The sequence below is a fragment of the Echinops telfairi genome, unplaced genomic scaffold (assembly GCF_000313985.2).
Source record: "Echinops telfairi isolate 266 unplaced genomic scaffold, ASM31398v2 ScPeMD7_5592;HRSCAF=6446, whole genome shotgun sequence".
Taxonomy (NCBI): Eukaryota; Metazoa; Chordata; class Mammalia; order Afrosoricida; family Tenrecidae; genus Echinops; species Echinops telfairi.
The window spans coordinates 21,750,320-21,763,343 of NW_022109491.1; the positions used below are offsets into that span (position 1 = coordinate 21,750,320).

Consider the following 13,024-nt stretch of genomic DNA (forward strand, 5'->3'; position numbering starts at 1 on the left):
AAAAGAAATGAAAAAAAAAAAGGCTACACAGTGCAGCTAACTCCCTCAGGACCAATAGCGATACCAGGAGGGTAGGGGGAAGGTGGGAGTAAAGAGAGGGAACCAATCACAATGATCTACATATAACCCCCTCCCAGGGGGACAGACAACAGGAGGGTGGGTGAAGGTACACCTCGGTCAGTGTAAGACATGAAAAAATAATAATAATTTATAAATTATCAAGGGTTCTTGAAGGAGGGAGGGTGGGGGAGGGAGGGAAAAAAATGAGGAGCCGATACCAAAGGATCAAGTAGAGGGAAAATGTTTTGAAAATGATGATTGGAACAGATGTAAAATGTGCTTGACACATGGATGGATGGATGGATTGTGATAGAAGCTGTACGAGTCCCTGATACAATGATTTTTTTAAAAAAAGCTACACAATAGAAAGTGTACGAACCTTCCACACCTAGCCACCTAGTCCCCCAGATGCCTCCCCTCAAAATCAACACCTATAACTATCATCACCACTTTTATTGTGTAGTCTTCTAGACTACATACAGACATATACAGCATGTAGTCTTCTAGACTACATACAGACTACATACAGACATATACTACATCTAGACATATACAGTTGATTTTTGTTACTGGCTGTGAACTTTGAATTAGTGAAGGCTGAACCGAGGTGCTTAAGGGAAGCAAAGGGTTAGGTTCCTGCAAGTCAACTGGTCGATACACAACCTTATTTTATGAGATTTCTGTCTAAAGACACCTTGTATATACGTTGTTTCATCCACATTTCACTCACAGCCAACAGCACTATAACTACAGCCTGAATGGAGCTTATCTAAGACCCGTATTTCCCTTTGCAAAGCACCCCGTGGACTTCTTGTACTTAGAAACACTCGGTAGCATTGTAGCACTCTGCTGGGGGCCATTTTAGACTGCGAAATCACCAAGAAAAATCGCAAAAAATGTGGGAACAGTGGCACTCAGCAGACCCCACAAAGGGCACATGTTCACAGTATGAAAGCTGAAACAAGAAGGCAGAGTCGTCCCCTTGTTTGACCTCAGCTGGGAACATGTGGGTTGAATGACTCAAGTATTTGGCTATGCTGTACATGTTTGCAACTGACTGCAAATGTTCCAGGAGTATTGATTTTGGGGTTATAAATACATTTTAGTGAGTAGGTGAATTCACAAATATATATTGTATGAATAATAAAGAAATAATGAGGATCAACTTTACAGGCACATACTCAGAAGAGAATCTCAAATGCTCATCATGACCCGCAAGGTCCCTCATTCATTGTCTCCTGTCCACCTCTTCAACCTCCTCTCCTGCTATATTCTCTCATGTTCATTTGGCTCATCATAATGACCTCCTTGCTTTTGAAAAAAACATCAAGCATTTTCTCATCTTGGACCTTTGCATTTGCCATCCTTGTGGTCCCCCCCTCCCCCCCCCATGCTTTTGTTTACATGGATCACAATCTCAGCTCACTTACATTTTTGATAACATTCATTGAAACCCTTTCTTTGATCATCTTATCTAAAATAGCACCCAACCCTATCACCATCTAGTCTCTTCTGCCTAGCATTTATCATGACCTGGCGTATTATATTTATTTGCTTTTTGCTTTGCGTCATTGCAGATGTAATTACTTAGGATCTCAAGAAGAAATTGTCTCGGATGCGGAGTCGGCACTGCATCCAAAGTAGTGTACTACTTACTACAGATGTTTTATAATAGAAGGGAGAGGAAGACTTGGACCTGGAATCAGAGACACACTTAGGGAAGATGACCATATGTAGTCAGGGGCAGATACTGGAGTGATGTGTCCACAAGCCAAGGAAAGCTTGAGGCCGCCAGAAGCTAAAAGAAGAAAAAAGGTCCTTTCCTAGATATTTCAGCGAGTGTAGCTCTGCTGACACCTTGGTTTTGGATGTCTTGCCTCCAGAACCGTGAAAGGAAACCTTTAAGCTGTTTATTTTTTAACAGTAGTATTTTATTATGTTTTCAGTGAGAGTTTACAACAACAGGTTAGGTTCACATTGAACAACCACTGCACGCATTGTTCAGGGCCCTGGGTGACCTTTTCTACAGGGCTTTAACACTCCCATCAGTGCCCTCTTGGATGTTTCACTTCAAGGCCACCGGGCTTATGCAGCCCTATGCATGTCAGACTAGGGTTTTCAATGGCTGCTTCGTGATCTTTCTCGTGAGCTGCCTCTTAAAGGACGCGAGGCTCCAAGGTTTTGTCTTTCTCACTCTCCAGGGAAGAGAGCGTTCTGGTGGAGCGGTTGGGGAGCTGGGGCTCAGAGTCGCACTGACGCAGCACTGAGGAGCGAGCCTGGGGTAAACCGAAGAGGAGCCTGATTAGCGCGGCGCCTAAGCCAAAGGGCCTAGAGGACGGGCACTGGGGTAGGCGCAGCGGCGCGAGGGCCCGTTAGGGGAGGAGCGAAAGGGCGCGCGCGCGCCCGAGCCCGGCGGCCTCGCGCAGCGACCTGTGTGCGTGTGCGCCTGCGCGCTGTGGCCGGCTCCCGCAGGCCAAAGGGCAACCAACTGCAGGGGTAGCTGCGGGGACTCCGGAAAAACGACCCTTCACCCGGAAATGGTTGTTGAAGAACATGGCGTTGCTGGTGCGAGTCCTTGTGAGTGAAGACATGCATTTCAACGGTCGCCCGCAGGGTCCCGGGGTTGGAGTTGGAGAAGGCGGGACGGCAGGAAGGGAAGAGAAATGCCCGAGTGCGCTAACCAGGCGGCGCGGCCGCTTTTCCGCGGGGGAAACTGAGGCAGCATCTCCCGGTTTGGGTCTGGGTTTGGTTTTGAGGAAAAGGAGCGTGGCAGCGGAGACTTTAGTGATGGGCTTAGCTTCTCCGCTCCCACGTGTCGCCGCGTCCTCTTAGGGAGGCGCGGGGGCCCTGCCCTGGGCTCTAGTTCCTGTCCTGTCACTGCTCCTCTGTAACCTTGGCCAGGGCACTCTCCCCACGTGAAACAGGAGGCCTTAAATCTGTGGCCTCTTCGGATCGTGAGGTTCTCTGGGATTGTTTTAGAGATTAAGTCAGTTCATAACCGTACTGTTTAATGGGTTACGGAAAGAGGGTATTAGATGGAAAGCTGTCTTAGAAGCAGGGACATACTCGCCGTCTTTACTTTGCCAGCACAGTGCAATAGATACTCACTCATTAAAGACTTGCCGAGTGAATGAATGAAAGAAACAAGGCACGTTAGGACTATTCGACTCCGTAGTGCCCATGTGAAAAGACACACCTCTTGAGATTCTGCCCACAACCTTCTAGCACACTCTAGCCGTCCTAGGAGTTAGGTCTTGGGAGTTAACGGAGAAAGAGGTAGCGGAAGAAAGGTTAGGTTATAGAATTTAGTTCCTCAATGGGAGAATGGGATGGGAGAATTTGTACTTTTAGCAAGTCTTTGAAAAAACTGGGTCGAGGACATTGTAGCAGATACGATCCGTTCTTGCTTCTGGCAATCTTTTGAGTTGTTACTCTATTCGTGCGTTCTTAATCTTTTTATACACGGCTTACAAAGACTGCACTTTTTCTTCTTGCGTTCCATGGCAGCCTAGGAAAGGACAGTGTCGCCACCGGGGCTCAGTCGGATAACTGCTGTAACCTCCAGAAATGATGGATTCAGACCCGAGCACTGCTAGGGAAATGGTCACGAGGCTTTCCTAAGTTCTTAAAACATGTCGGGAAAGAGATGAAACGTTATTGGGCTTGAGATCCAAAATGAGCACCTTGATTTGTCTTGGAAGCTACTAGGCATCTTAGCTAATGTACCTACTTATTCTTGCTCCTGAGTTTGTGGGCTGTTGTTGCCTGTTAATTTCTTTTTAGGTGGGGTAGTAGCTATGGAAACTGCTTCCTCACTTGCTTTAGATGGGTCTTAAGCGTATGTACTTATCCTTTTCTATTGTCGTAAAAGGAGCCCAGGGTAGCTAACTGCAAGGTCAGCAATTTGAAATCACCAGCCACTCTGAGGAAGAAAGACAGGACTTTCTACTCCTGTAAAGAGTTACAGTCTCTTGTATGATATGTAAATTATGTGCCAATAAAACTGTTGGGGGGGGGAAAATTAGTCCCCAAAACAAAGGGGCAGTTTTGTCCTGCCCATTAGTGTCTCTATGAGTCATTATTGAGTGAGTTTGGTTTGGTTTTGTTTGTTTTAAAAACAAGTTTAAAGAATCTAAATCATGTGCACTTTATTACTATGATTTCTCGTAGTATTTGACAACGCAACGGAAACTCCCTTAGTGTTTGTGTTCCCTCCTAAATTTTATTTACTTTGTTGTTGGGAATATAAACAACAAAACATACACCATTTCAACAGTTTCCACGTGCACAGTCTAGTGACTATTGATTGCATTCTCTGAGTTGTCCAATCATCTCACCATCCTTTGCTGAATTGTTCCTGCTCCGTAACTTAAACTCACTGTTCCACAAGGCTCCCATCTAATCTTTTGAGGTGCTGTTGTCACTTTGATCCCATAGAGATCCTTCTTAAAAGAGCATTGGGAACTCTTGTGACTTTGTAGCATAAGTGTTGGGTTGCTAATCGCAAGGTGGACAGTTCAAAGCCACCAGTTGCTCCATAGGTGGACGGTGAGGCTGTGTGCTCTTGTAAAGGTTTATAGTCTCAGAAACCCTTTATAGGGTTGCTGTGAGTCAGAATTAACAGGTTAATTTTTTTTTCCTCTAAAGAGCATAATGTTCAAGGTAGACTTCCACACGCCAACTTATGGTAAGTTAAACTGTGGTTCAGTTTTTGGATGAATTCAGAGTATATATTTGGTTTAAGGCTTAAAGATTATTTCAGGGTAATAGTTTTAGGGATTCATCTACCCTCTGGGACTCCAGAAAGTTTATTTTTTTAAAAAAATTTTTTTTGCAGAAAATTTATTGACAATGAGAATTTGAAATTCTGTTCTGTATTTCCCTCCATTTGGTCAGGATTCTTCTATGGAAACTTGGATAAAAATGTTCAGTTATAGTCGCTGGGCAACCAGTTCTGGTCTTGTGGCAAAGGGTGTAATTGTTCATAGAAGTTGTTCAATATGTGGCAATCAGCCACATATTCCAGATAAATTTTCTGAGTTTTGAAAGTGGCGATAAACATGAAATAGCAGATATTTATCAATCACCTATTTGGGGCAGGCACTTTGAGGAATTCACAAATAATGAAAAATGCTTGCTTCTTCCTGTTAGACTTTGGTTGAAAGTTTGGTTGTATTATTTTGTATTGGTATGACCTTGAGCTAATCACTAAACCTCTTCCTCGGAGCCTCAGAGTTTCTTAATCAATAAGGTTGATAGGGTTGATCAGAGCATCTCTGTTGATAACAGGCCAAGTCTATGCTTTTCTTCCCTTGCAGCTCAGCAACTACCCATGTTGAGTACTTAATGTATTCTGTTACGCAAGACATTGAGGATGAAAAACATTGACCTTACTTCTCAAGTTTATAATCTAATGTGAGAACAGAAAAGAAACTACAGCTATGATACTTGTGATGCTGAGATAGAAGTACCTGATACTCGACTACAAAAAGATATTGTGTCTGGGGTCTTAAAGGCGTGAAGATAAAGAAGCGACCTTCTAGCTGAGAAGCAACAAAACCCACATGGAAGAAGCACACCAGCCTGTATGATTATGAGGTGTTGATGGGATCAGGTATAAGGCATCAAAGACCTAGAACAAAATATCATATTGTGAATGGGGGGAGTGTGGAGAGGAGACCCAAAGCCCATCTGTAGGCAATTGAACATCCCATCCCCTTACTGAAGGGTTGCGGGGAGGAGACGAGCCAGTCAGGGTGCAGTATAGCACCGATGAAACATGAAACTTTCCTCTAGTTTTTTTAATCATTTTATTAGAGGCTCTTATCACAATCCATACACATATCCATTTTGTCAAACACATCAGTACATATGTTGTCATCATCTTTTTAAAAACATTTTCTTTCTACTTGAGCCCCTGGCATCAGCTCCTCATTTTCCCCCCTTTCCTTTAGTTCTTTAATTCCTCCCTGCCTCCCCCCTCCACTATCATGATCTCCATTCTACTTTACAAATCTGGCTAGACCAGAGCATGTAGACAGGTACAAATAAGAACTGGAAACACAGGGATTCCAGCACATATAAACCCCTCGGGACCAATAATGAGAGTAGCCATACCAGGACGGTAAGGGGAAGGTAGGGGGAGAATGAGGGAACTGATTGCAATGATCTTCCTATAACCCCCTCCCAGGAGAATGGACAAGTGGGTGAAGGGAGACATTGGTCAGTGTAAGACATGAAAATATAATTTATAAATTATCAAGGGTTCACGAGGGAGAGAGGGTAGGGGAGGGAGGGGAAAAATGAGAAGCTGATACCAAGGGCTCAATAAAATGATTTTTTTAAAAAAGTACCTGGTACTAGGGAGCAGAGTAGAGAATGCTTGACAACAAGCATCCATTAAGAAAGGATGCCTGAACTAATTTAAATAGAGACAGGGGAAAGGGCATATGGGATGCTTAGATTTTTGCTAATAGTGTTATGCTAATTAGTTTTATGCTAATAAATCTGGTAATCAAGAAATTGTAAATAAATGTGTTTGGAATAAGGGCACAAAACAAATAATCTCATTGCCATTGAGTCAATGCTGCCTCATAGTGATCCTATAGGATTGGATAGAATTACCTCTGAGTTTCTGAGACTACAGTATAACTCTTTTTGGGAGTAGAAAGACCTGTTTTTTGTCTCCCGAGGAGTGGCTACTGGTTTTGAACTGCTGACCTTGAAGTTAGCAGCCAATGTGTAACCACTATGCCAACATGGCTCTTGTAAGTCATTATGGAAGTAGAAAGCCTCATCTTGCTCCTGAGGAGCAGCTGGTGGTTTTGAGTTGCTGACCTTGAAGTTAGTAGGCCAATGCATAGCCCACTATACATCCTTTTAAATCCCAGATCAATATTTTGTTCCTCTTTAAAATGAAGAGACCTGTCTGTGAGCTATTAAAAGATTTTTAAAAAAATAAAGCATTTTATTAGGGGTTCATACAACTCTTGTCACAATCCACACATACATCAATTGTGTAAAGCACATTTGTACATTCATTGCCCTTGTCATTCTCAAAACATTTGCTCTCCACTTAAGCCCCTCGCATCAGCTCCTCATTTTTCCCCTCCCTCATGAACCCTTGATACTTTATGAATTTTTATTTTGTCATATCTTACACTGTCTAATGTCTCCCTTCACCCATTTTTCTGTTGTCCGTTCACCAGGGAGGAGGTTATATATAGATCCTTGTAATCGATTCCCCTTCCCACCCCACCCTTGGTCCAACCTCCTGGTGTAGCCACTCTCGCCACTGGTCCTGAAGGGATCATCTGTCCTGGATTCCCTGTGTTTCCGTTCCTATCTGTACCAGTGTACATCCTCTGGTCTAGCCAGATTTGTGAGGTAGAATTGGGATCATGATAGTGGGGGGTGGGGGGAGGTAGCATTTAGGAACTAGAGGAAAATTGTAAGTTTCATCACTGTTATACTGCACCCTGACTGGCTTGTCTCCTCCCCGTAACCCTTCAGTAAGGGGATGTCCAATTTCCTACTGATGGACTTTGAGTCTCCACTCTGCACTCCCCCTCATTCACAATGATATGATTTTTGTTCTGATGATGCCTGATAACTGATTGCTTCAATACCTCATGATCACACAGGCTGGTGTGCTTCTTCCATGTGGCCCTTGTTGCTTCTGAGCTAGATGGCCACTTGTTTACTTCAAGCCTTTAAGACCCTAGACGCTGTACCTTTTGATAGCCGGCCACCATCAGTTTTCCTCACCACATTTGCTTATGTACCCGTTGTCTTCAGTGATTGTATCAGGGAGGTGAGCACACAATGATATGATTTTTTGTTCTTTGATGCCTGATAACTAATCCCTTCGGCACCTCGTGATCACGCAGGCTAGTGTGCTTCTTCCATGTGGGCTTTGTTGCATCTGAGTTAAATGGCTGCTTGTTTACCTTATTAAAAGATTCTTCATCTTTTTTTCCCCCATGGTTTAAGGGATTTTTATTAAAGCAAGAATTTTATAGTCCAAATTACGTTTCCTTGCTCAGTTATCAATTCTGTCGTCTGAAACATAAGAAACACTCTGTAAACACAGTAAAGAATTACAAACTTAAAGAAAGGAATGCTTTAAATTTTTGTACTTTGCCAAAAATTTTTTCCCAGGGTCTATAAAACGTTAATTTGTTTTTATATTTTACTATTTTTTGTTTGTTTTGTTTTTAAATAAATAAGGAATCAAGGACTAGCATTGTTTGCTAGCCCTGACATTTGCTCGAAGATTCTTCATCTTTTGAAGTTCTCAAAATCTAGAACACACTCTGTTAAAGGAGATGTGGATTATTATGGACCTGGCCTTGGGACCAGAATTCTGGGCAATAGATGAGAAAAAGGGATATTTTCGTGGGTTACAAATGAAGAGTCTTCTAAAAGTTTGTGGAAAGGTGCCATTATTATTTAATTCCATTTTCTATGCACTTATGGAAGCGCCTTTGTGTGTTATTCTACTGGCTTTTGATAGAATTTGAAGGAAAGGAGGTAACCTTGCCAAGTTCAATCATTTTAGGCTATGATGCAGTTCAGAAAGAAAAGCATTATTGTGTTGTCTTGTCTGTTTATGCACATTATTCCCAAATTATAGAATAGACAGATGGTAATTGCCCATTTTCTATCTGAGCTCTCTAGCTGTTGGTGTTTTTTGTTCTTGTCCTTTCAACATTTGTTTGCGTCCTTTTTCCATTAAATGGCCTTAGCATCTTTGGTGAAATCAATTTCCATAGATATATTAGTTTATTTCTGGACTCTCAGTTATATTCCAGTGATCTATATATCTTTATCTCAGAACCATGCTGTTTGATTACTGTACCCTTGTGTTAAGTTTTGAAATGAACAAGTATGAGTTCTTCAACTTCATTTTTCATTTTCAAGGTTATCTTGACTAGGGTCCCTTATGATTCCATTTCTATTAAAAAAGACTATTGAGATTTTTGTAGGAGTTGCATGAATCTATAGGTCACTTAAGGAGTATTTCCATCTTAATATTAAAATTTCCAATCTGTGGACATGAATGTCTTTCTACTTTTCTTTAATTTATCCCAGCCATGTTTTATAGTTTTCAGTGTCTAAGTCTTGCACCTCCTTAGATAATTATATTCTTAAAAATTTTATTTTTTATGATATTGTAAATAGAGTGTTTTAGGAGAAGGTTTACATGCAAATTAGCCTTGCTTTCAATAATTTTTATATAAATTGTTCCATGTCATAGTACCAATTTTACGTTGTGTCAGCATTCTCATTATTTCTGTTCTATTTCATTGATTTAGCTTCCTACCTCTCTTTGCCTTCCTATTACTTTGAGTAAATGTTGGCTATTTGGTCCAATATTCTTAGTTGTTTAAGGGAACACACTTCTTCTGTGTAATATTGTTGATTTTATAAGTCCAACTATTTTCTGACCAAAACGTGGCCTACTGAAATAGCTTCAATTTGAAGTTGAAAGGGTCGTGTTGGACAGGAGTCTTAGAAGTTCCTTTAGTCTCTGTTGGCTTGGGTATTAGGTCTAAAATATGTCTGGCTATTTTTAAGAATTCCAGCTTTGGTTTATATTTTTCTTCCATTTTATATATACCTTTTCTGTGTCTCTGGTCAGAATGGTTGGTCATGGTAGCCATGTGCTCTCTGGTCTCATGGGGGAAGTTTCTATCTCAGGATAGAAGAGGCTATGGTTAGTTCTATAGTCTGTTTTCTTCTTTGAGCCATTGATTTCCTTTATTCTCTTTTGCTTCATATATATAGAGCCCAATCGTTGTATATTAGATGGCTGCTCACCAGCTTTTAAGACCCCAGATGCTACTCACCAAACTAAGATATAGAAGTCTCTTTGTGAACTATGTTATTGACTGAGTTATGCCTGGAGACTGGCCCTAAGCTTTGTTTGGATATATCTAGCAAGGCTCTGGAACTGTGCTCCTAATATCATTTGTTATACACACACACATATACATGCACATGCATTTACTCACATATGTTTGTCTTTATACATATGAGGGGTGCCCCCCTAAAATCGGATTTTGCCCCCAAAGCTATTTAATTTTTTTTACAAAACAACCTTATCACCTTCAAAGTACTCTCCATTACCCTTAATACATTTGTCAAATCTGCGCTTCCATTCTTGGAAACAGTTTTCAAACTCATCTGTTTGGATGGCTGACAGCAACTTCCTCATTTTTTTTTAATTAAAAAAATTCTTTTAAAGTCACCCCCCCCCCGTTTTTTTTCCTTCACCAAAAAAATTGCTGCCCTTTCATGTCCCTCTGAATTCTCGAAAACAAAAAATTGTCATGTGAGTAAGGTGCATGGGGCAAGATAGTCATGCTGTTTGCCAAAAAATGACACACTGAGATGGCTGCGCAAGCAGGTGCATTGTTGGGGTGCCAAAAACCAGTCGTCTCTCTGCCACAAATCAGGCCTTTTTTGTCGCATAGTTATGCTATCTCTTCAGAACCTCTAAACAGTAAGCTTGTTTAACAGTCTGACCTGGTGGAATGAGCTCCAAATGCATTATGAGTCGATCAGGAAGTTAACGGATGTCCAGAACAAGGTTTGGGTTTGTCATCAATTGACATTTTTCCTTTTTGGAAATGAGAAAACACTCGTACGCACGAGTTTTTCCTATAGCACTGCCCTTGTAAGCTGTGTACAACATCACAACAGTTTCTGCGGCATTTTTCCAGAGCAGGAAGCAAAATTTCACAGACTCATACTGTTCTATTTAATCGGCCATGATAAAAAAACAAGGTACGAATGTAACTGCTTCTATGAAAAAATTCACTGTGACCAGATAGAACCTTCCCAGGCAATGCCACTGGGTTCACTAACTCAGAGCAAGTTGCTCTATGCTTGCCTGGTGGGAAAAATGCGCACTATGAAAGCTCCGCCAAACAGAGCTTTTTTCCCCTTTTTTGGGGGGTACCCTTCATATATGCATCCATATTTGGAATTGCCTTTTTCATCATCAAAAGTGCCTACTGTCTGGAAAGTGATTTCCACTCCTCCAACCCATCCCTAGTAACTATTAAATTACTTATTTTTTATGATAGTGGGATTATCTAATGTTTAACTTTTTGCAGTTGATGTTTCATGTAACATAATGTCCTCCAGATCCAGCCATGTTATAGAATGTTTCATAGATTTCTCATTATTCTTAATAGTTGTATAATGTTCTCTTGTGTGTATATACCAGTTTGTTTATCCACTCATCTGTTGATGGGCACTTAAGTTGTTGCTATTGTGAATAATGCTTCATTGAACATAGGTGTGCTTGTTTATTCATATTCGTCATCTTTTATTTTTATGGGACGGTAGGTAAAGTATTGCTACTAGGTTTCCAGTTTGTAAACACAGTTTTATGGCAAACAAAATGTGTTAAAACAGTCTCTTTGGTCAGTGGATGGCTGTAAACATGTTCTCTCAGAAATACACTTATCTTATATATAGTATGTTTAGGTTGCCTTCACAGACATGGACGAAGCAAAACAGTTACTTCTAAGAGGATCTGCTGTTTTGTTAGGTGCCATCAAGTCAGTTCCAGTCTATGTGGCCCTGTGTACAACAGAACAAAGCACTTCCTGGCCCTGTACCGTCCTCACAGTTGTTCTTATGTGTGAACCCCTTCTTTTGGCCACTGTGTCAATCCTTCTCATTGAGTGTCTTCCTCTTTTCCACTGCCCTTCTGCTTTATCAAGCATGATGTTCTTCTGTTAGGTCAGTTAAATTCAAGACAGAGATTATGTCTAATCCTCATTGCTTTTTAAACAGTGTTCAGTTAAGTTTTTAGCTTGTATAAATAAGTGAATATCTCATGTATTTTAGTCTAAAAAGTCTTCCTATACATACATGTATATTTTTCTCTTCTCAATAGTACTTTAAAATCTATACCATTGGCTAGATTAATGATACTAATATTAGAATTTCCAAATGTCTCATGGAGGTTACTTAACAAGGCGATAATGCTGCCCTTAAGGCGGACCAGGGATATGTATAAACTTTAGATACAGGAATGGATTTTGAGCCTGCTTTTAATTGTAAACCCTAGTCTAAGAACAATTTCTTCTTATACTGTGGTTCTACTCTGTACTTATCCTCATAAATTGAGCACTGAAGCTATGGGTGCTACATCAAAGCGTGGCGAAAAGATCAGGTGGTTCCTGCCTACCAGAAACAATAGTAATTGAGGTCTTAAAGACTTGCCTTAAAACAAGCAGCTATCTAAATGAAGTGTCAGGTAAGTCCACATGGAAGGAGCATATCAGCTCATGCAGGGCTTGTAAGGATTATAAATAATAAAATCCAAGATTAGAGGAGCAAATTGTATTTGAGTTTAATTTCTGCGCATTCATTCTGCAGAAGGCTATGGATGACAGTGAAAGCCCAAAATCCATTTGCAGAGTCCCCACAGGGATTAGAGCTTCATTGAACTTGCTCAGACCATTGACTAGAAATGTGAATAGCTTGCCCTCCGAGTGCTAACGTTAGAGAGTAGATTATTGCAGATATCACAAAACCAGAGACACTGCCATCAAGTTGATTTAGGTTCACAGTGACCTTGTAAGACTGGGTAGAACTGCTCTCGTGGATTTCTGAGACTCTCACCCTTCATGGGAGTCAAAAGCCTCATCTTTCTCCCTAGGAGTGGTCTGGTGACTCCTATACTGCAGATATACCTACGTTAAAATGTAACTTATTACCATTTGTTTTCCCTTTTGATCCATTTAAAGTTTTCTAGTTTCTCTTATCTTCTACTTTCACTTGTATTGAGGCTTTTCTGTGTTTTATTTTGTTGTCCTCTTTTAGGGGCTCATACAACTCTTATCACACTCCATATATACATCAATTGTGTAAAGCACATTTGTACATTCATTGCCCTCATCATTCTCAAAACATTTGCTCTCCACTTAAGACCCTGGCATCA

General features: G+C 41.0%; 1 protein-coding gene across 2 annotated transcripts in view; it reads left to right on the forward strand.

The window, feature by feature from the left end:
• The first annotated feature begins 2,552 nt into the window (after positions 1–2,552).
• LOC101659568 (ubiquinol-cytochrome-c reductase complex assembly factor 1) overlaps positions 2,553–13,024 on the forward strand; it is a 123,950-nt gene continuing 113,478 nt past the window's right edge. The window contains exon 1 of one of the 2 annotated variants that reach the window (XM_045295554.1): positions 2,553–2,637. In XM_045295554.1, the coding sequence (XP_045151489.1) occupies positions 2,614–2,637 (24 nt within the window). In that variant the 5' untranslated portion in view covers positions 2,553–2,613. The remainder of the gene's footprint in view (positions 2,638–13,024) is intronic. The other variant, XM_045295553.1, reaches the window with a different exon arrangement.